The sequence below is a fragment of the Erpetoichthys calabaricus genome, chromosome 3, assembly GCF_900747795.2.
Source record: "Erpetoichthys calabaricus chromosome 3, fErpCal1.3, whole genome shotgun sequence".
NCBI classification, from domain to species: Eukaryota; Metazoa; Chordata; class Cladistia; order Polypteriformes; family Polypteridae; genus Erpetoichthys; species Erpetoichthys calabaricus.
The window spans coordinates 260091523-260118861 of record NC_041396.2 but is presented as its reverse complement, the minus strand read 5'-3'; the positions used below and the strand labels follow the sequence as shown (position 1 = coordinate 260118861).

Here is a 27339-nt window from a genome sequence, read left to right as displayed (position 1 = left end):
GAACAATCCAGACAAGAACAGGCCATTCAGCCCAACAAAGCTGTCCAATCCTATCCAGTTAATTCTTCCAAAATAAGTTGAGTTTTGAAAGTCCCTGAAGTCCTGCTGTCTACCACATTACTTAGTAACTTATTCCATGTGTCTATGGTCCTCTGTGGTAGGAAATACTTCCTAATGTTTGTGCAGAATTTATCCTTAATAAACTGTGTCCATGTGTGCTTGATGAACTCAGTTTAAAATAACAGTCTTCATCCACTGTACTAATTCCCTTCCTAATTTGAAACACTTCAATCATGTCACCTCTTATTCTTCTTTTGCTTAAACTGAAAAGGATCAGTTCTTGTAATCTTTCCTTATAACTCATCCCCTGTAGCCCTGAAGTTGCCCTTCTCTGGGCTCCAGGTGAGGCCTCACCAGTGCATTACAAAACTTGACGATAGCCTCTTTAGACCTGTATGCTACACCGCATGATGCTATATAATCTAACATTCTGTTTGCCTTCTTAATGGCTTCTGTCTGGCACTTGATAGAGATGAGTCAGCTATGATTTCTAAATCCTGCTCATAAGATGTACTTTCAATTTTCAAACCTCCCATTGTGTATTCAGACCTAACATTTTTACTTCCTATGTGTAATACTTTACATTTACTGACGTTAAATTTCATCTGCCACAAATCCACCCAAGCATGTATGCTTTCCAAGTCCCTCTGTAATTAATGGATTTTAGATTATCTGTCAAGTTGGTATCACCTGCAAATACATCACACAACACTCAATGCCCCAGAATGACAAAGCAAAAACAGGAATTAAGAAATGTTTGAAAATGTATTAAAAATCTAAACTGAAATATCACATTGACACAAGTATTCAGAACCTGTGCTATGGCACTTGAAGTTTAACTCATTTGCATTCCATTCTATTAGTAATCATTGAGATGTTTCTACACCTTGTTTGGAGCCCACCTGTGATCAATTCAATTAACTGCACATGATTAGGAAAGGCACACACCTATTTATATAAGGTTCAACAGTTGACAATATGTATCAGAGCAAAAACCAAGCCATGAGGCCGAAAGGAATTACCTTCAGAACTTAGAGAGCAAATTGTATCTAGACACAGATCAGCTGTGAGCTGTCATAGAAGGGCCATGGTGAGAGAACTCAAAGATGACTCAGATCCCTCTTGACCTCAGACTGGACTGAAGGCTTACCTTCCAACAGGACAGTGACCCTAAGCACAAAGCCAGGACCAGACTTGAACCCACTCGAATATCTCTGGAGAAAACTGAAAACAGCTTGTAGAGCTTGAGAGGATCTGCAGAGAAGTATGGCAGAAAATCCTCAAATCCAGGTGTGTGAAGCTTGTTGCATCATACCCAAGAAGACTCCAGGCTAGAATTTCTGCCAAAGGTGCTTTGCCTAAGTACTAGGTAAAGGGTCTCAATACATGTGTTAATGGGATATTTCAGTTTTTATTTTTTAATAAATGTGAAAGAAAAATTAAATGCTGTGTTTGTTTTGTCATTCCAGGGTTTTGAGTGTTGTTTGATTTGGGGAAAAATAAATTTAAACAATTTTAGCACAAAGCTGCAACATAACAAAAAGTGAAGTGATCTGAATATTGTCTTAATCCTCTGTGTATATTCAGAATGGCCATACATTAAAAAGGCAACTCTACAGAGAACTAAAGCTGATGGGGAAATCACATCTGCTTGGTGAGGTATGGAAAGGAATCTTGTTTAAATTTCTCTCTGTATGCTTTATTGTGTTCTTCAGTTAACAATTAACTTCAATTATCCATCCTTCCAGTAATTAACCATTTTGAAGATATGGAAAAAATGTGGGACACATTTTAAGGTGAAGAACCTTAACTATTACGTTCCTTATACAGTCATGTGAAAAAGTATTTACACCCCATAGAAATAGTTGCCTTTTTCAAAATATTTCAACTGGCAAACATTATACAGGTTAAATCTTGTTATAGCAAATACCGAAGTAACAACATTTTCAGTGTAATGAGTACATTTTGTGGGTCCGGACACAAATTCATAGAACATCATGTTAAGCAAATCTCGTTTTAACAAAATGTAAATCTCAGTATAACAAATGTTTTTTCGACCAAAAATGGTCACCGAAGATAATAATGTAATGCAAAAAATACTTACTGCTGCTCCTACACTTTCTATGCTGATTCTTGGGAACCCTGTAACAGGTTGTCTCCAAGAGAGAGAGTCTTTTGCAAAATTTCCAGTCTCCGGCAGGCTCGGCAAGTGTGTAGGCATGACGTCATACACATAGCTGAATTCTTAGTCAGTGCTCCACCGTTTGAGTTTCATAGGTTTTCTTTGAGATGAACAAAAAAATGGAGACATGGCATTAGTTTATGCTGAATGAAAAATTAATAATCCTGGAAAAATTTGATTCCAGAATGAAGAAAACTGATGGACTGACGCAAAGTGGAAAAGTGTGCTGTGGTCTGACGAGTCCACATTTCAAATTGTTTTTGGAAATCATGGACATCATGTCCTCCGGGCCAAAGAGGAAAAGGACCATCCGGATTGTTATCAGCGCAAAGTTCAAAAGCCAGCATCTGTGATGGTATGGGGTGTGTTAGTGCCCATGGCATGGTAATGCTGAAAGGTACATACAGGTTTTGGAGCAACATATGCTGCCATCCAAGCGACGTCTTTTTCAGGGACGTCCCTGCTTATTTCAGCAGGACATTGCGAAGCCACATTCTGCATGTGTTACAACAGCGTGGCTTCGTAGTAAAAGAGTGTGGGTACTAGACTGGCCTGCCTGCAGTCCAGACCTGTCTCCCATTGAAAATGTGTGGCGCATTATGAAGCGCAATTACGACAACGGAGACCCTGGATTGTTGAGCAACTGAAGTTGTACATCAAGCAAAAATGGGAAAGAATTCCACCTACACAGCTTCAACAATTAGTGTCCTCAGTTCCCAAACGCTTATTGAATGTTGTTAAAAGGAAAGGTGATATAACACAGTGGTAAACATGCCCCTGTCCCAGCTTTTTTGTAACGTGTTGCAGGCATCAAATTCAAAATGAGTGAAGATTTGCAAAAACAACAATAAATTTTATCAGTTTGAACATTCAATATCTTGTCTTTGTATGTATTCAATTGAATATAGGTTGAAAAGGATTTGCAAATCATTGTATTCTGTTTTTATTTACGTTTCACACAACATCCCAACTTCATTGGAATTGGGGTTGTACGTTGTGCGTCACTACTTCATTCAGTTGTGAACGCATTTGAAAAAAGGCAGACAGTAAGCAAGAGCCAGAAAAGACAGCAACCTAAGAGATTAGGAGCGCTGTACTCTGAATTGCAAAATGTGTAAGTCTGACCTCGTATAGTACAACAGCACAACGGAAATGCACAAACGTTTGAATAGGAAGCATACCGTTACAAGTTCTGTGGAGAAGGAAGACTTGTCATACCAGTAAGTTGAATGTTATTTTAGCATTATGTGATAGAGATATATGAATTCAGTGTTTGCTAGGCTAGACATAAATGACGTGACTTTCGATTAGAAGTGAGGAATCATTCGAGTTTACAATGTGAATAAAACACTAGCATGTGTGACAGAATTTTATGATGGGTGACTAAAAAAATGTGTTATTAGCCAATAGCCACTAGCTAGTAGGTGTGTTTTGTTTTGTTTTTTTTGCACTTTTTTTTGGACTAAATTATGGTGCTGCATTACTCGCTTGCACACACGTGTAACAATAAATGGTTGCAAAGAAACATAAGTCCATGCCCACTCAGAAGAATTTTCTTTCAAGTCTTGTGTACAAAGAACTCGGCGAGAGCACAGCATTGAATCCCACAGCACATCAAGTCACAAGACAGTCAGGGTGGAATAGTGAAAGTTCCAGACAAGTTGGCTATCGAACTTCACTGGCTTCTATACAACAAGTAAGCCCGCGATTCGCTAGCGAATCGGAAATCCAAGAATGGCAATCAGTTTCTGTTCCGTCCGATATCTTTAATTACATAAGCATATCTGTACTAAAGCAGTTTCGTTTTGTGGAGACGTGATTCCGTTGCCTTTGCTGACACCGACTGCTGGCAGAGTGGAGCACAGCAAGTTTAGTTTACAGGTTGTGGTGTTCGTGCGAGTCTGGGAAGCCGCTGGGTTAGAGTCTGTGACCGTTATGTGATCTATATTACTGGCACAGTGGATTAGAGCAAGTGTAGCTCACAGGTTGTGTTGTTTGGGCGCCACCTACTGACTCTGGGAAGCCGCTGTGTTTTGGGACGCAGCTGCGTTTGACTCTGGACTCTGGGGCGGGCGCCAAACTGAATGACCGTTATGTGATCTACATTACTGGCACAGTGGATTAGAGCAAGTCTAGTTTACAGGTTGTGTTGTTTGGGTGCCACCTACTGACTCTGGGAATCTGCCGCGTTTTGGGAAGCCGCTGCGTTTGACTGTACAGGTTGTGTTGTTTGGGCGCTCAGAGGTTGTGTTGTTCGGGCGCCACCTACTGACTCTGGGAAGCCGCCGCATTTTGGAAAGCCGCTGCGTTTGACTCTAGACTCTGGGGCGGGCGCCAAGGCCGCAGTGCGCATGCACCTCGGTGCGTCCGCCGTGCATATATTAACTGTGGTTTAGTAAGATAGATCTGGAGGATGTGCAAGTACTGCTGGAGCAAGCCTAGTTTAGCCGGTAAAACAGATTTTGTGGCAGGATCACAGAGTTTCAAGCTTGAAAATCCAACAGAACACTCTGGACAGCAAATGACATGCATCAGGCTGTGACAGCATGTTGGTTGCAAGCAAATGTGCCAGAGAATCTGTGGTGGTAAAAGGTTTCCAGACGCAAAAATTGACAAGTGATGATGCAAAAAGATGTGAACTTTCAGTTAAAATAAACTCGGCATACCACTTAGCAAAGAAAGTACTGAGTTTCACACAAATGAAATCACTTGTTTTGCTGTAAAAGGAAAATAGTCTGGACTTTCCCCCCCCACATATGACAACAATGTTTATTATGCTGAACTAATTTCAAACATTACTGCACACATACAAAAAAGAGAAACTAAATAAAGTCATGATGGTGCAACAGATCCTGTGCTGGTCAGATATTTACATGATTCTTTTTTAGTAAACTGTCGTTTCACAGAAACAACAACAAAAAAAGCTTATAACTTAAATTGCATGATTTATTTTGAAGTGTTGGTTTAATGTGATTCTGAATACATAAGCCAAATTCCGGGTTTATTTAATTTATTAAAAATTGTTGTGTTTTTAAGGAAACGGTGTGTGTGTGTTCATTGCACAACCAGATCCATAAGTAAGTGCTACTAAGTGTGTTATGTCTATTTATTAGTATTCATTTTCAATGTATTAGTATATAAATGTTGTATAAAAGCCCATATTTTGTTTAAAATATTTTTAAGAAGTTTTATTTTTTTTAAAAATACATTTCTGAAAATTTTACACAGACCTGTTTAATTGCTGAAAGGTTCCATTTAACACACTTCATGTGTTTAATTGCAAATGACATTTTTTTTTCAATCCATCTAATCGATTAATCAACAAAATAATCGGCAGATTAATTGATTATTAAAATAATCATTAATTGCAGCTCTAATTATATGTTCATAAAAACAGTGTCTAAGGAGTTTTTCTTAAGTAAATGAACACATAAAATCAACACAGTGTATTAATTTATCACCACTTCATATCCATAAAATTAGAATAAATTGCTCCAGATTAGGTGCCAATGATTAGAACCTCCTGAAGTAGTATGCAGGTGGAACCTGTCTTTATTTAAAATGTAGATATCTAGGTCTGGTGCTGTGTTCGGTATTGTCATTATTCCAAGATCAAAAGAGCTCTCTGAGCCCTCAGAAAGAAGGCTATGAATACGTGTGAATTTTACAAGATACTTAAAAGATCACAAAGTTATTTAAAAATCAATCATTCAACTGTAAGGAAAACAATTTACAAGTGACATAGATTTCAAAAGACTGCTAATTTTTTCTGGACTGACTGGCCCATTTGCTGCTCCAAGAACCCCAAAATTTAATTACAAGATCTGCAGGTAACTCTTGGAACAGCTGTGGGATGAGGGAATCCCCTGTGAACTCCTAAATGCACCACACGTTGAACTGTATCACTCTTCTTTGCACATCATGTATTTTGTATAAAGAACACAGTTCCTGTTATGTGGTTGGAATGCAATACATGAAAAGCTCATTGGTTCCTGCAGTGGGAAAACACCTTGTATCAACATATTTCAAAGAATTTACCTCTGTATGATCTTGAGGAACAATTGGATATTTCAGTTCAGCCATTCATAGAAATCCATTCTGGGTCAATATGTGCCAAGCAGGCCATAGTTTGATTAAAACTTGTCCCTTCATTTACATATTGTTTCTAAAATGGTCTGTCCAAACTGTGAACAATGTCATTAATCATAGTCATTGTTAGGTTGCATATTTTGGGAGCCCCATACACAACAATTTGGGCAGAGATTTTTACCGAATTCTTAGGCAGTATCTGGCAGTACAGTCAACCCAGATGCTTTAATGGCAATATTTGGAGTAATACCATCCATCTATCCATCCATTTTCTTAACCCTCTTATCCAGATGGGATAATATTGTCCAATGAAAAAATCAATTGTGATATCCTATACTACACTACACAGAATAATTTTTCTTTACTGAAAGGATCTTAATCTATCTTACAAAATTTTCTTTGCTTGATTGCTGCAGATTGTACATGACTCAGAATTTGTTTCCGAGGCTTTACAAACATGCTGTGTACATGCCATCATTATTTGATGGCACACACTGTGGTTGTCAGAACTATTGAAATATTGATAAGTATCAATTTCAACATTTTAATATTAGTTCAATACTCATTCTTCATTGTATCAGTATTGCATTTTACATTAGGAATGCACTTTTGGGTCTCCATGCCTAGAGTTGCAGCCCTATTTCCACCAACTCATGGGTGTTAATATGGCAACCTCAGCAGCTTTGGATCCCCATGGTGTCTATAGCATGCAGTCAGTACTATTAGACATGTGGGGGTGATGGGTCCTCCTCAGTGTCCAGGGTGCCGTTTAGGTATGTTAAGGGGCATGATCATCGAATTTCAATAATTAGTGTCATATCAAAGTTTTATATTTTGCTATTGTGACAACCTTAGCGCATAGAACTTTGAGAAGGTCTTCCCACAAATGAAAATTCGTAAAAGCAAGTACAGAGGTGTACCAACAGACCAATCTTTGCTATAAATTCATTGATGGGACATCCAGCATCTCAGTTGATATTAACTGTTTGTGCAAAAGCCAGCAGTTTTATGTTCATGACCAGAAGAGTGTCAGAGCAAGATGACTGTCTTACTGATGTTTCAGTGTGGGTCTTAATAGCTTTCAATAGCAAGTTTAACAGTGAAATCATTTCTTGGGGCATGTATACTCCAAGCTTATGTATGTCATTAACTCAGACTGCCTCAGTTCATAGACACACCAAGGTTTCATATGGCCAACAAATCATTATTGACAATGCAGCCCACCACCAAAAAAGGTTGCCTATCCCTTGTCTGGATCGTGATTATGGTATTTTAAATCAGTTATCCAGGCAGTTTTTATGCTATTTTTAGAACAATATAAGCATTTTAGAAAGTGCAATCTAATTCCCTTTATCTACTTTGGAACAGAATTTCAACTGAGTGGTGGGTAGAACACAGAACCCCTGGTCACTTCTTTTTCCTGCAAGCCTGAGACCAGAGGTATAATACCAAGGCAAAAAGTACACATAGTATGTGTTGTTAAATGCAATACAATTTATTTTTGTATAGCTCAAAATCACACAAGGAGAGCCACAATGGGCTTTAATAGGCCCTGTGTTTTTGACATCCCCCCCAGCCTTGACTCTTTAAGAAGACAAGATAAAACTCCCAAAAAAAACCTTGTAGGGAAACAATGGAAGAAATCTCAGGAAAGGCAGAGTGAGACCTCTTTCCAGGTAAGTTGGGCACGCAGTGGGTGTGAAAAAAATGGGTAAGTACAATATAAATCACAGAACAGAATACAAGTAATCCTCAATACAATACAGTAGTACAATAGTAATAGTACAAGTACAGAGCATAATGCAAGAGTGGATGATATCACATAATAGGATTCCAATTTTTTCAGAGTCCTGAAGACCTCGGCCATCAAGCTGCCTCCCCGCTACTGGCCTATCCATAGCTGAGTCAGTGCTGGGCCGGCCAATTTAGTGAAATGACCCTTCTACCTGATGATTCTGGTGCTCCTCTATCAGAGATGACTTTTAGGCAAGCAAGTGAGTACCAAGAAGAGAAACAGAATAAGTAAGGGTTTGTAATAAATTATAAATATCATATTACTTATGTTTTAGTGCTCATGACTAATAACAGAGATGCAGTATGCACAGTTAATCAGCAACTCTAGTCTGGGTATGCTAAACTGAAGTAGAGAATGTTCTGGCAGGATATGACAGCTGAGACTGAAGGGACATCTCTTATATGTAGTAGCAGGCACACCATTCCACAGCTTTGGGGCCCTGTACATATAGGAATCGATTTGACAAATAAGAACTAAACCAGACAGGGCTGAATGTTAAGTCTAACAACATAATTACAGTGGAGCTTCCTTCATCAGAGGAAATCAGAATGTCATTTACAACATGCGTTAGTACCTTTTCTGTACTTTGACCAGTGCGGAAGTCAGAGTTGAATTTCTCAAATAAATTGTAATGCATAAGGTGAGACTCAAGCTGACTGGCGAAAGAGAAAGAAAAAGTAAACTTGATATGGGTCTAGATTCATTAAGTACACTGTACAGCATATGTGGGTCGAGGTCTGACTTTTTAAGTAATGGTTTGATGACTGACAATTTTAGCACATCAGGTACTGTGCCGTGCAATAATGAGCTATTGATAATGCTAAGAATTGGTGATACAAGTAGTAGATTTCATTTTAGAAATTAAAGTTAAGACTTCCTGTTCTGTTATAGGATTAAAATTTCTAAAGTGTTGAATGCAATGTGTAACAGGTTTTGCCATCCTAGTATACAGTTTACACTGTGATGCTGAGATCTGGGATCTTATATTTTTAATTTTCTCATTAAAGAAGTTCATAAAGTCTCTACTGCCAATATCTGTTGGTATTTTGGACTGTAGATCTGAATTCCTATTTGTTAAATTATCCACTGTTCTAAACAGTACGCAAGAATTATTATTATTGTTATTATTTTAGAATAGTAGTCTGAGTGGGCTTTAAAGAGAGCTTTTTATATTTTTCAACACTCTCTGTCCATGCAATTTGAAAGACCTGCAGCTTTGTTGTTCTCGATATGCGCTCCAGTTTTCAACACTAATTCAAGAGCTTGAGTGTTCTCATTTAATATGGCTGAATTGGTGCTGTTGATTTTGGGCATGCAATGATTATGGTGGGACCTGGAGAGACTGAAGCCGAATCAGAAGTTGTCGAATTGTCTAAACAAACTGAGTTGATCCAATTTTCGGTTTGCCTAATTGCTATCAGGTTCCTAACATGGTCCTCCAATTCCCGTATTTTCCCCACTCTAAATTAACTAAGCGGTTTTGGTAGGTGAAGCTGTCTGTATTGTCGGGTGGAAAACCTGAACTGTACATGCTGCATGGCATATAACAACATATAAACGTGCCCTCAGCGGGCAGAGAACAGAAGGAACTTATGTTTAGCGCTGCTTTCAGTGCATTCTGCGTTTAGCTGAATCACTAGAAGACCATCAGCTTTAAGCTTTCACCACCCCTTTTGATGATCAACTTCGAGAAAGCACTGTTGGTTACTTTTCCTGGACGTATGTGTGCTTTACTCCAGTTGAACTTACCTGAGATTTGACTAGTTTTTGGCTTTTTTTTTTTTTCTTTTCTGGTATTTGTGAAAAGCTACATGCATGTGCGACATGCTACTGCTCTGTGCTTCTGCTCGCTGCAGCTCATTGCCAATAAACACTGACGATGCACTTTAATTGGTTTGTGGTTCGAAAGTCTTCAGTAAATATTCATAGTCACAGAAATTGGAATGTGTGTTGGCTTCAGCTTGATGAGAGTAAGAATATTACCGATTTTATTTAAAAAGAAAGCAAATATAATACAGATTATGTTACTTTGTGGCAAAAATGGTGGTTTAGGTTTAAAATATGGGTTTACGTCTTTCTGTTAAATTACCAATCTTTATTTTATTGCCATTAACAATTTGTACCATTCCAACACACATTATAGGGCAAACAAATGTGACAAACTTTTAGTCTGTGTTGTCCTAAGATTAGTTGAATTATGAACATGAAAACTTTGGGGCATAGTAAGTAATAAATTGCAGTTTTAGATATTTTCATAATTGTAAGCACATAAAATATAGAGCTTTTGGTGCACAGAAGCTTGAAGTGGTAACAAAGAAACCTTGTCAGACTTGCTTAGTCCAATGCACCAATGTGCCACTCAACGTAAAGAAGTGTGGGTTGATACATGTTAAGCCACTGACCTTTTCATTTTAATCTGTGGTACTTTTTATTTTTATATTTTGGAAAAGGAGGCAGAAAATGTAAACATCGGCCCCATTCAGCTAATCTGCAGTTATACATTGACCCAGGTTGGGTTTTAGTGGTTGTATGAATGGGCCTCATTCAGCTTTGTTTTTTATTTTGTAACTGATACTGCCAGGATAGGCTGTGGCCACCTGGGACCCTCAATTGGTTTAAGTGGGTGTTAAAATGTTTAAAAAAAAAATACCTGCTTCTTGCACCGTAAATTCTAACCATGTTGGCAATAACTTCAATTTTGTTGTTCCTTTGTAAAAGTGACAATGACAATAAAGATCTATCTATCTATCTATCTATCTATCTATCTATCTATCTATCTATCTATCTATCTATCTATCTATCTATCTATCTATCTATCTATCTATCTATCTATCTATCTATCTATCTATCTATCATATTTATAAGAGTACCTGCTTTGTTTGCTACATGTCTTGTTTCTAAACATAATTGAATGTAACTCTGCAACTTTCTGATGAACCAGTTACCAGTAGCAGTCACGGGATGAGTTTGCAGTATATGAGGGCTAGGCTGAATACAGAATCCTGCATATCATTGTTTAAAGCAACGGTGATCATCGTCGGTCTTGGTGGGCCGCAGCGGCTGCAGGTTTTTGTTCCAACCCAGTTGCTTAATTAGAAGCCAGTCTTCACCAATCTTCTTCTTTCGGCTGCTCGCGTTAGGAGTTGCCACAGCGGATCATCTTTCTCCATATCTTCCTGTCCTCTGTGTCTTGCTCTGTTACACCCATCACCTGCATGTCCTCTCTCACCACATCCATAAACCTGTTTTCCTTTTGCCTGGCAGCTCTATTCTTAGCATTTTAATTTAATTTCATGACGCGTTGGTGTTTTCACTTTGAAATGTCATGTCATTCTTAAATCATAGAATTTTTTTTCCTTTCTAATGATATCATCCAAATGATTTGAAGCCTAAAAAGGATGAGTAATCCCCAGTCCTTCATTATTTCTCTTCAGTTTCCTTCTAAGTATTTATTAAACCAAATAGTACATGTTGAATACACACAGGTGTAAATGGAAACAAGTTAGATGGAGAACTGTTGGTTTCTTAGTCATTTGCATCTTATTGCTAATAAGGACCAGTTAAAATAATGAATATGGCTGTTTAAGACTAAACTAAGCAATTAAGGATTCAAAATCTTGACAAGCAAGACTACGAATATAAAGCATAAAAATGTCACTTGAGCAATAAGTGTGTCATCAGCACTTCTCTTGAAGCAACTGGGTTGGAACAAAAAGTTGCAGCCGACGTTGCTCACCCCTGGTTTAAAGGGTCTGAGTGTTAAACTGCAAATCACTTAAATGAAGTTAATTAGCAGCAGAAAACTGGTCACTTATTGAGAAAATGGTTAGAATAAAAGCCTGTAGCCAATGTGGCCCTCCAACATCAAAGTCAGGCACCCCTGGTTTAAAGGTATTCAGATATAGCAACATCACTATCCAGTGTTTGAAGATATAAAATATTTGGGAAAACAACAGTTGTACTCTGGCAGTTTGACCTATACCTTTACATACAGTAACATTTCTTTACGTACTGTAAGAACTCTATTAGGTCTCTTCCAATTTTAAGCTTGTTTACAGTTGTAGAATATTCTGCATTCTAGGATGCTGGTGAAAAACAACATCTCAACCCCCCTTATTATTATTATTTTTTTATCCTTCAGAAAGATGAGAGGCTGGATCTGCTGCTGGGTACAGGTCCGGAAGAACTCCACCACCTTGTTCGTCGGGATTATCTTTGCAGCCCTCCTCATATTGGGAGTCAACTTTCATACAAGGTACCTGGTTCAGACTAATTCCTACCAAGGGGTCAGCAACAGGGTCAGGTTTAATCCCCTCACATCACAGAGGTAAGGACCAGTAGCACATTAGCTCAAAGCTGTTATATCATGGTTTGCCATGTTATATTCACTGCCTAAAAAAAGACCTTCATAACAAAAAATGGATGTTTTGCTGTCGGTGGCCAATCCAGTGGCAACCCAAAATTATTCCACTAAACCTACTCACTTGTCATGGACTGGCGCCCTGTCCAGCGTTTCTTCCTGCCTTGCACCCTATGCTAGCTAGGATAGGCTCCAGCAGACCCCTGCCACCCTGTTCAGGACTCGGTGGATTAGAAAATGACTGACTGATTGATTGAACCTACTCACTGCTTTTTGATGCTAGAAGGTCCGAAAGATTTTTTGATCTAACTCGGTATTTAAATGCTGCAGATTAGGATTTTTTTTAATTGCTGGCACATATTTACAATTTATTTTTAAATAACTTTGATTATGTGAGACTCCTGACTGTGTGTGATTATTTATTTATTTATTTTTCAACCATGAAAATTTGGCTTTTAAACAAGCTACATGATGAAAATGGATATCATTCACCCATCTTCTAAGCAGCTCACCTAGTTCAGGTCCACAGGAAGCAAGTGCCTATGATGGCAGCTTTGAATGTTGGATAGGCTGCCTCTCACTCACACCAGGACAACCTTGAGCTACCAGTTAATGTGTTTGGGATTTGGGAGAAACCAAGACACATTTGAACTGTACACCTCCACAAAAGCAGTGCTGCTGGGAAAGATTCAAACTGCATATGTCAGCACTATCACAAGTCTTCTCAGATCAAAGAAAAATTAAGCAGAAGAAATTCTAAATGGAACTTGTGACCTGAGGTGCTGTTTGAATGAAATCCATGTTTCACTGCATTTCTCTTTTGAATATTATTCACTGAGTGAGATGTTCTTGACAATTGTTTCTAACTAATCAGTTATACGCCAGTGGGATTTGATTTAAATGTCATTTCCGTTTTATTCACTTAAATTGCCACTGAATTACTGAAGCAGATCCTCTGATTGGAAAAGTTGGCACTAATTTGCTAAAAATGCATGTGAAATGTAAATGAAAGATTTCAGAAGCTCTCTGGGCTCTTGGTTAATGTTAAAAACATCAAGAAAAGGAAATTCTGAGGCATGAAATACAAAAACGTTTTATCTGCCGATGTTGGCACTAGCGGTCACACTGCTGCCTGACAGCTCAGAGCAGGGGTGTCCAACTCCAGACCTGGAGGGCCGCAGTGGCTGCAGGTTTTCATTCTAACCATCTTCTTAATTAGTGAACTGTTCCTGCTGCTGTTTAACTTGTTTTGCCTTTGTTTTAATTGAAGTGACTCAGAACCCCTTGGTTGTTTGTTTTTCCTTAATGAGCAGCCAAACAATAATGAGACACAAAACGAGCCACCACATGACCAGCTAACCTGAAAATAAAGAAAGGTGAAGGTTTCGGTCATGTTGGTCTGCTCAGGTCACCAAAACATCTTGATGGTGGTCTTAGAAAAAACAGGCAACTAAAAGTCTGCTGTGGCAGAATAAGAGCAGCAACAAGTCATGATATTCAGTAACGGCTTTAATTAACAGCAAGAATTGGCTTCTCATTAAGAAACTGGTTGTTTTCAAATTGGCTGGAGTTTGACGTTCCATTGGTCACTTGTTGGCTCGTTTCACATCTGATTTCTGTTTGGCTGCCTTTTAATGAAGAAACGAATCAATTCGGAGGACTGAATTTTTAAAAACAGGGCTATTAAAGTGAAGGGAGGGAAAATGAGTTAATTAGCAGCAAAAACTGCTCACTGACTAGGAAAAGGGTTAGCATGAAAACCTGCAGCCACTGCGGCCCACCAGGACCAGAGTTGGACACCCCTGGCTCAGAGTCTCAGTTTCAGATCCCTGTCTTTGTGTCATTTGCAGCATTTTTTCCCATTCTTGTATGTTTTTTTTTTCTCCAGGTACTCTGAAAGACGTGCATTTTGATTTAATTGCCAAATCTAAATTGACACCACGTGAATGCGGAGTTTTATGCGATTGTGTCCTATGATGGACTGGCACTCCATTCAGGGTTGGTTCCGGCTTTTCACTTGATGCTGTTGAAATAGTCTCTGGGCACCATAACCTGAACTGAGTGGTTTGATAAGGGATGGAAGTTTTTATTATAATAGTATACCTTTAAAAAATCAGTGGACTGTGGTATTTATGCAGTTGTCTCTTGGGTTTACCCAACTTTTAAAAAGAGATGAGATATTGGGACAGCTTAGCTTTTAGCTATCCAAACACATTTGATGGACTGAATGATCTACATCTGTTTGTCAGACCCTTTATCTTTTAATGGGATCAGCACTGTGATACAGTGCCATTCTTTTCATTCATTTATTTCAGTCTTGGAGCTTAATGGTTTGCTGAATCTTCACCAATCAAGAGGCATATAGCAGGTTTATTATACTATATTTCTGAAATCTGAGACAGTATTTCTCTCTTGGACCCTTACAGTGAATGAAAGTTTTATTTTACTCTCTGAAATAAATAAATTGCTGGTGTGGTGGTGCAATATTTATTAGTGCTGTTACCTCATTATTTCAGAGTTTGAATTCGACACCCAGTTGTTGTTCTGCTTAGGTTTTTGTCCAGTTTTCTTCCCACATGCCCAAAGATGTGAATGTTCAGTTAACTGGCATTTCCGAAGTGCCCTTTGGGTGAGTATGTGCATGAGTAGGCCCAGTGACAGATTGGCGTCTATCCAGGGTTACTCCTGCCTTGTGCTCTGTGATGCCAGGATAGGCTTAGGTGGGGTTTGAACATAGCATACACTGTAAATATCTACAATAACCAGGTTATTCAAAAATAGAGTGGATAACCTATAGCAGAATATATAGCAAATCAGGGGATAGATACATAGACAGACAGACAGGACGGACATTATTATGTACGTACGTACGCTATTTGTCCCCAGAGGAAAATTTTGCTTTTTACAGAAGCTTTTAAATTAATACAATACATTAGTAGATAGATTAGTAAATAAATAAGTATACATAGTATATTGTGAAGTGACAAAACATATATAGCAATAAGAATACATATGACAATATGTCTAAACACAAATACATACATGCACACTATATACAGTATATTTTGTGCTTATATATATTGTCTAGCTTGGGTCACAGAGTTGCACAAGAGACTAGAAACTAAGACCACATTTCCAAGGAGCAATAACTTCATCGCTGATCATGCAGAAGCCGTCTCATACTTTATTTCAAAAAGAGAGATTATAGCACACAAGCACACAGGTTACAACTGGCAAAGTCCTGCTCTAGCTCCCTTGTTTGTTTAAAAAGAACACCAAGTCTTCCTCGTCAAGCAGATTCAGTGGCTTTGAAGCAATTTAGCTGGTCAGGGCTCAGTCTTTTAAATGTTCTAAACACCATACGAGAAGCATGTTACGTGGTAAGCCAGCAAACCTGCAGTTGATCCTGCAGAAGGCCAGTTAAGAGTATGCTTGTTTTCCATTGAAATACTGATTAAGAGGGAGTTTTCGAAGGGCAGCGGTATTTCTTTGCCATTGGTTTACTGTTTAACAGAGAGCCAGTGCACAGCTAACAGAGTGTCAGCAAGCAGCTGCTGGCGTTACACGGTAGGAATACACAGCGGATGTTTTGTGTTAGTAGAGTTCTATATTACTCTGCTTTCCACTTTTGTATTCTTTATTGTGTAGACTTTATCAGAATGCCTCAAATCCCGTAGAATTAGCACTGTTTATATAAGGTATTGTACTTTATAACTTCTCCCAACCTTCCCTTCTGCATTTAGAACCTCAAGCAATTACACAGAGTAAAATAACAAGCAAGAGTTAAGTTACAACTTTATATGATTTATTATTGATAATATTAATCAAATAATAACAATAAGCAAAGTAGATGTGAATTTGGGCAAACATTTCACCCTGATAAATGCTAGATGTTTCAGGCAGCACACAGACTTGTAGTTACTTAAATGTCCCTAGTTAAGTCCTCATTTCTAGTCAGCTTTCTTCAGGACAAGCTGCATGCCTGTCTCAATATGGCTGCCAAGTTGTGCTTTCTGCTTGTGTTCTTCTCTTCATGGCCATTGTGTGTGAGAGAGAGAGAGAGAGAGAGAGGAGAGTGGAGGGGTAAAGCTATCAAATTTATAGATTCTCTGTCCAAATCCTTACACCAATAGCTTGTTGTGGTACAGAATGGCCTCAAATTCAAAACCAATCCCAAACAGCCATACTTCAGACGAATGGGTGCACACACTGCTTTTTCACACCTGCCCATAAGAGCATCAACTGAAGCTTGCCAGCTACTGTAGGGAGTTTTATGCAGAGGATGCTTCATTGAATGTCCTGCACAGAATCACTTGCCAAACCGGTTTGAGGCACCTCCCCTAACCCTGCAATACAAATCGCATCCTGTGTCAGTCCTAAAGTTGGCACTAATTTGCTAAAAATGCATGTAAATGTAAATGAAAGATTTCAGAAAAGCAGCTAAAGGGGTTGGTTAGTTAGACATGAAAGCATTGCTGTTCTCATCACTGAAATAAAACATTTCTCCTGAAACACTAATATTACATTTACTTTGTCGCACTTGCAAATAAAGACATACAAAATATTTATCAACCTATATACAACAGTTACTATCGCAACCAAGCTGTGTTTGAGTGACTGCCGCCATTGGCAAATTTATGTATGTATGTATGTATGTACTCTGTGCTCTGACCCCAAGGGATATGCGGAAACTAACAAATTCCTAATACAAGAAATTGTATAAGGCGAAATAAAGAACAAAAAAAAATGTATGTATGTGTGTGTGTGTGTGTGTATGTATATATATGTATGTAAAACACATACAGTATACCTTGTGTCGGTATAGGGCTACATAGAAACATAGATGGAACTTTTTGTCCTCAGAAACAAATTTGGATTTTTACAGAAGCTCATTAACTAAATAAATATACAGTATATATATAAATACACACACACACACAATAGTCTGAACACACATAAATGACTAAAAAGGTAAGAACATTTAAAATGAAAGTAAACTTCTGCCTTGGCTATCATAGTCCCAATGAGGCATTATGCAGATGTATTCCTGTTGGTATAAAGGAGCTCCAGTCGCATTTCTTCACACACTTCTGCTGAATAATTTATTGGCTGAAACTCTTCAGTGTTAGCATGTCAGAGAAATGATGTACAGCATTGTTTATAATGGCACTCAGTTTTGCTTTAATTCTCTTCTTCGCTATGACCCTCTGGGGGTCCAGAATGTATCCTATAAATAAGCCTGGCCTTTTAATTGGCTTGTTAATTCAGTGAGCCTCTCTTGACGTGATGTTACCAGCAAAGCACACTACAGTGTAGAAAATCAAATTGGTTGTCACAGAGTGATGTGAAAGATGTCACATTATAGGATTACAGTCTACAAGTACAAACAAGCCTGTTCTACCCTTTCATATGTAATTCATTTGTGTTCTGAGACCAGTCCAGTGTGTTTTTAATGTGGACCCCTAGGGAGTGTACAGAGTGAAGAGAGAAGGAGATGGGACTGTTGCAATGTGGTGTTCCAGTACTGCTTACATCTAGATCAGAAACACAGTCCTTGAGTGTCACAAACTATATATGTGTGTGTGTGTGTGTGTGTGTGTACTTATACCTATACATATTTGCACACATACACATGTCTTCTTCTTCTTTCGGCTGCTCCCGTTAGGGGTTGCCACAGCAGATCATCTTCTTCCATATCTTTCTGTCCTCTGCATCTTGCTCTGTCACACCCACCCTCACAGGTGGCGCAGGGGTAGTGCTGCTGCTTTGCAGTAAGGAGATTTGTGGGGTTTGCTTCCCGGGTCCTCCCTGTGTGGAGAACGCTTTGAGTAGTGAGAAAAGCGCTATATAAATGTAAAGAAGTATTATTATTATTATTATTACCCATCAACTGCATGTCCTCCCTCACCACATCCATAAACCTCTGAGGCTAAGGATCTGCGCTGGTATCCAGAAGGTTGCCGGTTCGAATCCCCGTCACTGCCAAAAGAGATCCTACTCTGCTGGGCCCTTGAGCAAGACCCTTAACCTGTAATTGCTCCAGGGGCGCTGTACAATGGCTGACCCTGCGCTCTAACCCCCAAGGGGTAAGGCGAAAACTAACAAATTTCTAATACGAGAAATCGTATAAGACGAAATAAAGAACAAAAAAAAAAAAAAAACCCCTTCGCATAGGCCTTCCTCTTTTTCTCTTGCCTTGCAGCTCTATCCTTAGCATCCTTCTCCCAATACCGTATACGCAGCATCTCTCCTCTGTAAATGTCCAAACCAACGCAATCTCAATAGTAAATGTATATTATAATTGTATTAATAATTCAGAAAATAATTAATCTGGAAATTAATATAGCACTGAGCCACAGAAAATAAAGAAAAGCGACCACAAACATATTTCATTCATCCAATTAAATTAAACAAATTAAGCAGTAAAACTGAAAGAAAGAAATCCCCCATAAAGGAATTTTTTTAACTTGAAGGCAGGACTCTTTACCAACAATTGATAAAGAGAAGAAAGTCTTCAAGTCAAAAAGTCTTTCCTATGAATCTTTAGGTTTAATGTTTGTGTGCACACTGATAATTCCAGAAGAAATGTTTTAACAATATTTTGGCAAAAATTATTTGTTTTTCATGTTTTGAGCAAATAACTGGATAACAGAAATGTGGATTATGCAACACAAGTTACAATAAGATATTTTTTTCTCTTTTCCATGGACCCTTTTTTATATCATTTTGCAGTTGTACACCACTGATCACTTTAGACTTCTGTTATGTCATAAACATTTTTTCTCATTTCTGCATGAAAACATGAGATTATTTTTTTTTCTCATCCAGCACTGCAAAATACATGGGGTAAGTAACAGGTCAGGTCAGGTTGGGGAGCAGGCACCGGTATAACACGTTGCAGCACGCATCACTCAACGAAACAACTTGGGATCCTGGTTGGCAACTCCCCAGGCAGACATGCGGTCCAGTCCCACCCTCAGGAAATGACCATTTATCTGCTGCAGCCAGGTTTTACATGGGCATCCCCTTGGCCTGGTCCAGCCACTTGGGTCCTCAACAATGAGGATCCTGCTAGCCAGATCACCCTCGGGGACTCGCACCACATGGCTGTAGTGCCATAACTGACGTTCCCTCACAATGCAGGTAATGTGCCTCATTCTGGACTCCATGAGCAACCGCTCATTTGACACAAAGTCAAAGCAGTGGTGCCCAGAGATTCTCTGAAAGTGGCATAGTACAAATGGAGTCCAGTCTTCATCTCAGGTCACTGTATACCATCCATGTTTCACAACCATATAGCAAGACAGGAGGTACCAGAACTGTAAAGACTTTGACCTTCAGAGATATTGTAAGCACCACACACCCCTTTTTAGCGACCTCATGACCCCCCCATGCTCTCCCATTCCATCTACTGACTTCATGTGAAGAGTCACCAGAGACATGAATGTCACTGCCGAGGTATGGAAACCTCTTGACAAGGTCAACACACTCTAACAAATAGAAACAAATTAAAAAAAATGTTTTTGGGTGAAGACTCCCTTTAAGTGTCACAATATGTCCCTTTGTCAAAATGCATATTAAAAATAAACAAATTAAAAATACAACAATCCAAGAAACAGATACGAAAGAGTTTCAGATTGCAACACAAGCCTTAGTAAGTGTTATAATATGCCACAAAAAAAATCAAGTTATTAAAAAAAACACATACAACAGATATAAAACAGTCTGGGGTCTTTACTTAAGCCATAGTAAGTTTTATAAGCCCCTATGCTAAACATCCATCCATCCATTTTCCAACCCGCTGAATCCGAACAGAGGGTCACGGGGGTCTGCTGGAGCCAATCCCAGCCAACACAGGGCACAAGGCAGGAAACAATTCCAGGCAGGGTGCCAACCCACCGCAGGACACACACAAACACACCCACACACCAAGCACACACTAGGGCCACGCGTGAAATTATCCAAGAAACATTTTAAAAAATCTAATGATTGATTGAATATATGTAGGTCAACAAAAAGATATGAAAAACGTTGGAACATTAATATAAGCCCCAATTAGTGTTACAGTACTGGAAGTTATTCACACTTTAAAGAACTAAACCCTGATTGTTTATGAAAGATGGTGGCTACAATATTGTGAGATAGCAAAAATATATTTTATCCTAAATTTTTATTATTTCATTTAACTTTTATGGAATCAGGTAAGTCAAGTTCAGAGACAAGAGGGGCAGCACCTATCCTACTGGCACTGGGCACAAGCCAAATCACAGATCACACTCCCACCCAGGACCAATTTTAGGGTTGTCATCCAGACATTTAGGTCTTTGGGGGTGTGAAAGTAAAGCTGAGGTATCTAGAGAAAATCCACTCCAGTATAGTAAGAACACACAGACTTCAGACATAGCTGTGCCTGAGGGGATTTTTGTTTAAACCCAGAATACTGAAAGCTATGAGGTAACCTCTCTGATTGCTGTTCCTCCATGCCACCTTCCTAAATGTTTAGCTTTGCATTGATGGACAATGTCTACAGGATTTCTGAGTTTTTTGTAATGAGAGCTGAGTTCAGAATGTGCACTAAAAAATCTTTTTTTTTTTTAGCTCCACGAATGTGACGCAGTGGTATCACTGCTGTCTCGCAGTGAGTAGATCATGGGTTTGCTTCCCAGGTCCTCCCAGTGTGGAGAGTGCTTTGAATAATGTGAAAAGCATTATATAAATGTAAAGAATTATTATTAAGTCATGAGTATGTGCTGACAGGGTGGCGCTAACTTAGCAGATAGTAATATAAAAGCACTCCTTGTATCTAAAGGTTAGGTATAAAGTTAGAAGGAGAAGAAGAAGGGGCCTGAGTTGCCTCGAAAGTTTGCATATTGTAATCTTTTTAGTTAGCCAGTAAAAAGTGTCATTTTGCTTGACTTCTCACTACATCCTGTGGAGACTGGCTCGGACACAGACAGGCAGACACGTTCATGTCACCCAACACACGTTTATTTACAAGTTATTTACAGTACTAGTGCACAAGCCCAGTGCCAAAGCACCAATCACCCCTTCAAGTCCTGGCCACAACAACAATGCCTTTCTCTCTCTCTGGTCCGCCTCCACTCCTCTCCAACACGCTTCGTCTTCTTCCTCCCGACTCTCGCCCTGACTGGAGGGAGGCGGCCCCTTTTATATGCCCCGGATGGGCTCCAGGTGCATCCTCGGGGTCTCCGTAGCCACACCCCTGTGTGGCGGAAGCTCCCATGGTGAAGCCGGAAGTCCACCGGGTGTCCTCAAGTCTCTTCCCCCCAGCACTTCCCGGTGTGGCCGGAAGTACTGAGGGCCAACGCTCCTAAGGCATCGGGGCGCCCCCTGGCGGTGACCACGGGCCCCTACAGGGTTGAGCTTCCAAGCTCCGTACCCGTGGTCCCCAAAGCCACCAGGGAGGACGCCCCCTCGTGTCCTGGAGGAGGCACAAGCCCTCCTCCACTCCTCCTGGGCGTCCCGGCCGGGCATGGACGCCCGCCGGGCACCACAATCCATAATGGCTAACACGGTATAACACCCTAGTACTATATTTGAAACAAACCCATTTCACTTCATATGGACTGGTGAACTGAAATAAAAGGTGGTTGTCTTCCCCAGGCAGTTTCTGCCCTTTTATATCTCATTCCTTTTAGGGACTGTTTCCTTCTGCTCCTGTACCCTCTCCCTTTTCATATTTGCAGAAGCTCATTTTCTAATTAGTGTGACTTTCTTTACAGCTCAGAACTTACCCCACGGCAAGAAATTTTAGATGTCCACTCCCCACAGAGGAACATGTCAGAAACTGTTAAGTCCTTCAGGTCCTGTCAACCCAAAAGAAATGTGATGTTCCTGAAAACCCACAAAACAGCCAGCAGCACCATCTTGAATCTGCTTTACCGCTTTGGGGAGAAACATGGACTCACCTTTGCCCTGCCCACCCACTACCAGTTTGGCTATCCCATCCTATTCAGCTCACGTAGAGTAAAGGGTTTCTTGCAGCGGGATGTACCACACTACAACATCATGTGCAACCATATGAGATTCAACAGACCTGAGGTATGTCATGTGAGCATGTGTCTTGTGTGTTCACATAAGTGTGTGGGGATGTGCTGCAGCAAAGTGGACTGAACCCAGGGATGATCTTTTGGATGTCACAAAGTGGAATAAACATTCAATTGGGGATGCAGAGTGAATTCTGAATAGCAAGAATTTTGGCATCAAATGCACTCAGGAGTCTAATTTATATAGAGTAGAAATATAGACAAGTAGACTGGCATCATAAGAGTTCTACAGGTAAAGACAAAGAGTATATGTGATTCACTAGACTGGTATAATGAAGGGTGCTTTCCTTCTTATATTTGCTGTCCTGTAGGTCACACACATCGGCATAATGTGCAGAGTAGACACAGACAGTGACTGAAGCCAGGATGTAAATCCAGGACTCTGAAGGTGTGACATAGTTGCAGCCACAACAGTGCCACCTGGACATTCAAACATTTGGAAAGGAATTATTGAGACAGTTATTCTGCCATCCGGGTGGCATGGTGGCGCGGTGGTAGCGCTGCTGCCTTGCAATAAGGAGACCTGGGTTCGCTTCCCGGGTTCTCCCTGCATGGAGTTTGCATGTTCTCCCCGTGTCTGCATGGATTTCCTCCGGGTGCTCCGGTTTCCTCCTACAGTCCAAAGACATGCAGGTTAGGTGCATTGGCGATCCTAAATTGTCCCTAGTGTGTGCTTGGTGTGTGCATGTGCCCTGCGGTGGGCTGGCACCCTGCCCAGGGTTTGTTCCTGCCTTGCGCCCTGTGCTGGCTGGGATTGACTCCAGCAGACCCCTGTGACCCTGTATTAGGATATAACAGGTTGGAAAATGACTGACTGACTAATCTGCCATCCCCACATGTAAACAGTTTAAAAACACGTGGGTTTTTGCGTTTGTGTGTGGTGATAGCTTGATGCAAATTACAAAATGGTGATGCAGCATCAAATTTTAAAAATGTATTCAGGCTTATCAGTACCAGGGGCTTCTGGTGGATTGCCATAGACTGGGGTGGCGAACACACTGCCATCCAGTGGAAGTAGGCTGCAGAGGCTTCACTGGCCACTCTCTCTACAGAGTCTACACCCTGCTAGCCATGAGTGGGCCGCTCAGAAGGACAGCCATCAGGACTGCAACAGAGGTAGAAAGTGCTTCCCGTGGCTGTGGATTAAGAGGGTTGAGCCGTGGCTTAATGCTGCTGGGACACAAGTTGGGGCTTGATCAACCCCAGCTGGGTCACCTGGGTGAAGGTGTTTAAAGTTGTGAGACCCACACGAACCCAGGAAACATCACTGATCATGCATCCCAGCGCACCCATAGGATGCATCTTTCACCATCAAGCTGAAAAAAAAGGAAATGTGGGCCAAGTGTGTTTTCTATAATGGCTAAGTGATGCAGTAAGTGGCCTTTCCACCCTGCAGTTTACCAGCTATAGAGGTTGGATTATCCCCAACATGTACAATTACATATGGGTTTCCTCATTCATCACGGTCCGGACACAAGTTGATTTATGATAAAAAAATTGAGCTTGGTATAAACTGACATCCACGCTAGGGATTGGTTCCTGTTTAACACCCATTAATATCAGGACAGTGTTCATTTCCTACTCACCTCTGTGACCTCCAAATGTTGCTTGTCTCTTACAGGTACAGAAAGTGATGCCAGCAGACACCTTCTACTTTTCAATTCTCCGCAACCCTGTCGCACTGGCTGAGTCCTCCTACAGCTACTACAAGTCTGTGGCACCATCCTTCAAGCGCTCTGTCAATTTTGATGCCTTTATTGCTAATCCCTGGCGGTACTACTTACCGCAGGTGCACAACAACCACTATGCTCGGAACCTTCTTTGGTTTGACTTTGGCTTTAATCACAATGCAAACTTCTCACTCCAGGTGGCCCAGGCTGGGGTGGAAGAAATCCAGCAGTCTTTCCATCTCATCCTATTAGCTGAATATTTTGATCAGTCAATGGTCCTCCTGCGGGATGCTTTGTGTTGGTCACTGGATGACATTGTCACGTTCAGGCTCAACTTCCGCAGTAACGATACTCGACGCCGCCTGTCTGCAAAACAGGAGGAAAGACTTAAGCAGTGGAATGCTATGGATTGGTATTTATACCAAAGTTTCAATAAAACATTCTGGCAGAGGGTGGAAAGATTTGGAAAAAGTCGGATGGACCAGGAAGTGGCCATCCTTCAGGCCCGCCAAAAGGAACTTATGGACCTCTGTCTATTGCAAGGTGGGAAACCGGCAGAGGCAAGCCAGATTCTTGATCGAGGAGTCCGTCCATTTCAGTTTGGCCAGGCTAAGATCCTGGGATACAATTTGAATTTAAACCTCAGCCTTTCAAACAAAGAACGCTGCTTGCGAATGATCATGCCAGAACTGCAGTATAAGGACTTGCTTGACAGCAAACAGTTTCCAAGGGCAGAGGGCGTGCCAAAGCAAGCTCTAGCTAAAGAGGGCATCAGGCCGCAATCCAATGTCCACCTCGGTGCTTCAGGATCAGTAGTCAATAAAAGGGACCATGTCATTCAGAAAATAGACCTCTCTAAGCAGAAGCTCCGTAGAAGCCCATGAAACTGCTTTTCATCAGTAGCGTCCTGAGAGGACAGCCTATATTTGCACTTTTCATGAGTGCCAGTTTTTGGTACCCCTAGTAGAACAGAGTGCCACCAACAAAAAGGCTTTCATCTCACACTATCCACTCCTGGTTACCCTTGCCAGGTTCGGCAAAGCACAGAAACTGCCTTAAACCACAAGCATTTAGTGGTTCCCCTTTCTGGGAAATAGATGCCATTTACTTATTGGCATTGACCATTTTAATTCCTTATTTGAGAGGTATATTAGTTGATTGTTCCAATTCCCTGGTTGAAGGTTACATAAGTGATGTGACCTTTCAGATTGAATTCAGGGGTGTTTCTCTCTTGGGAAGAGAGAGTTTCATTTTATTAATAACATTTTATGTAAAAGCCCATGCAAAACCACTCAGGAATAAGCCAGTTGGGTAAATATACTCACTGTGAAGTTGAAGATGGAGAACTCACTCAGGTGTCTCTTTACCTTTCCCTGTTCTAATGGTACATTACCAACCACTTCAGAATTCACAGGAGTCATCTCATGAGGCGAGCTGCAGCAGCCTCATAACACAATGTTCACAATGTCAGTCAGTGAGCAAGTGACTGACTGACTGCCAGTTTGGGGAGGTTGGGTGACTTGTGTTGGGACTGAGGCACAGACCTAAAAACTGACAGTAACATCCTTCATCAGTACCACACAGATATCCTTGTGTGTGTGTATATGTTTCCATTTACAAACACCACCAGCTTGACTATGGGACTCGGGAGGGTCAAAAGCATTGGGGTGGTGGGTCTCATAGCAGCCACAGATTCACTCAGTGTATAAGTATTTGTTACGCACTAGCAAGACCATCAGCCAGTTAATAGTTTAATGTATAGTAGACAGCAGACAGACTTCATAAGCTACCAGACTAGCAATACTGGACAGATGCCTTTCCAGATCACCACCTATTACAGCTCAGGATAAATGAAATGAAAACCACAATGCCTGTAGGCTGCAGTAATCACAGTTACCTGGGACATATGTTGGCAACACAAGGGGACATTTTGGGTAAGTGCAACAGTATCCAGTTGGGATGTTCGCTTTTCAGAGTTAAATTTCCAGTTCAGATCCTAGCATATGGACTGAACTCGGCTGAGATGAGAGGGTCCCTGCTGACTGATGTTCAAAATATGCATTGTGCTTTGAGCCAAGCCACTGAAGCTTTATTTATACAACAAACCAAATAGGTGTCAAAGCCAAAAGTGGTACAGTTGGGTCAGTCTGTCATATGCCATTACTGTACATTGGGTCATGGATGGCAGATGCTCAGTGTTCAAAGCATCTTTGGCACAGAGATTCTCAGTCAAGAAGACCTTGTGAACCTGGAAGCCTTTCTTCACTTACAGGTGCTTCCTGTGTTGGTAATTCTTTGGAAGGGATTCCACCAAGAAGAAGGACAAGGAGACTGGTTTTGAAATGCAGAGACATTGACTACCTATTGAGGAAGCCTCAGGGCTTGGAGAGCTGCATGAGAATTTCACTTTAGTGAATTTTTCCAAAGGCTTTCTTTTAATTTGACTTGAGTTCTAGGACACATTTTTATAAAAAAAAAAAACACAATGGCAAGGGCTTCCATGAACTTGTTTAAAATTTTCTTTGCAGGTTTGAGGGAGGCAACTTGTAGGCAAGTAATATGTATTTAAATAGTGTTTTTTTAATTGCCTTCGTTGCAGTAATTGGTGTCTTGAAATATTTATTTGGGTTTTATATTTATTGTTTAGTACATTGTCATATTTATTTGTTTATTGAACTGCACACTGTAATGGACATTCCTACATCCTGCAATAAAATAAATATAAAAAGTGGGAGGTGCAATTAAAACCGCTCAAACTGGGGGCGACAAGCAATACACACGTTTTCTTTGCAGCCTTCTCTAGCAGCAGGGCCCTATCTGGTGTGTTACAGCTCACCACAAAGCAAAGAGAACAGCCAAAATACTTCACAGCTTTTATTTCTATAGTGCCTTTCACAGTACCACTTCAACACTGTGGTTTGCCTAGAAATTTGTTGGACAACCTTCTGCCACTTCACACGAGTTACATTTCATCTAGATTAGCCACCCCTCCACCCATTAATGTTTTATCCACTACAGTTTAATAAGGCATGCATCAAGGCACAAGGGAGGAACTAACTCCAGAGCGAATGCTAGACGTGTTACACCCAATTGAATGGATGGATATTTATTTTAGT

General features: G+C 40.4%; 1 protein-coding gene across 6 annotated transcripts in view; it reads left to right on the top strand.

The window, feature by feature from the left end:
- gal3st4 (galactose-3-O-sulfotransferase 4) overlaps nt 1-26955 on the top strand; it is a 142417-nt gene extending 115462 nt beyond the window's left edge. For 4 of the 6 annotated variants that reach the window (XM_051924081.1, XM_051924080.1, XM_028798140.2 and 1 more), the window contains exons 2-4: nt 12268-12453; nt 22230-22548; nt 24175-26955. In XM_051924081.1, coding sequence (XP_051780041.1) covers nt 12272-12453; nt 22230-22548; nt 24175-25107 — 1434 coding nt within the window. In that variant the 5' untranslated portion in view covers nt 12268-12271 and the 3' untranslated portion in view covers nt 25108-26955. The remainder of the gene's footprint in view (nt 1-12267; nt 12454-22229; nt 22549-24174) is intronic. The other 2 variants (XM_028798135.2, XM_028798138.2) reach the window with 1 other exon arrangement.
- Nucleotides 26956-27339: the final 384 nt, after the last annotated feature.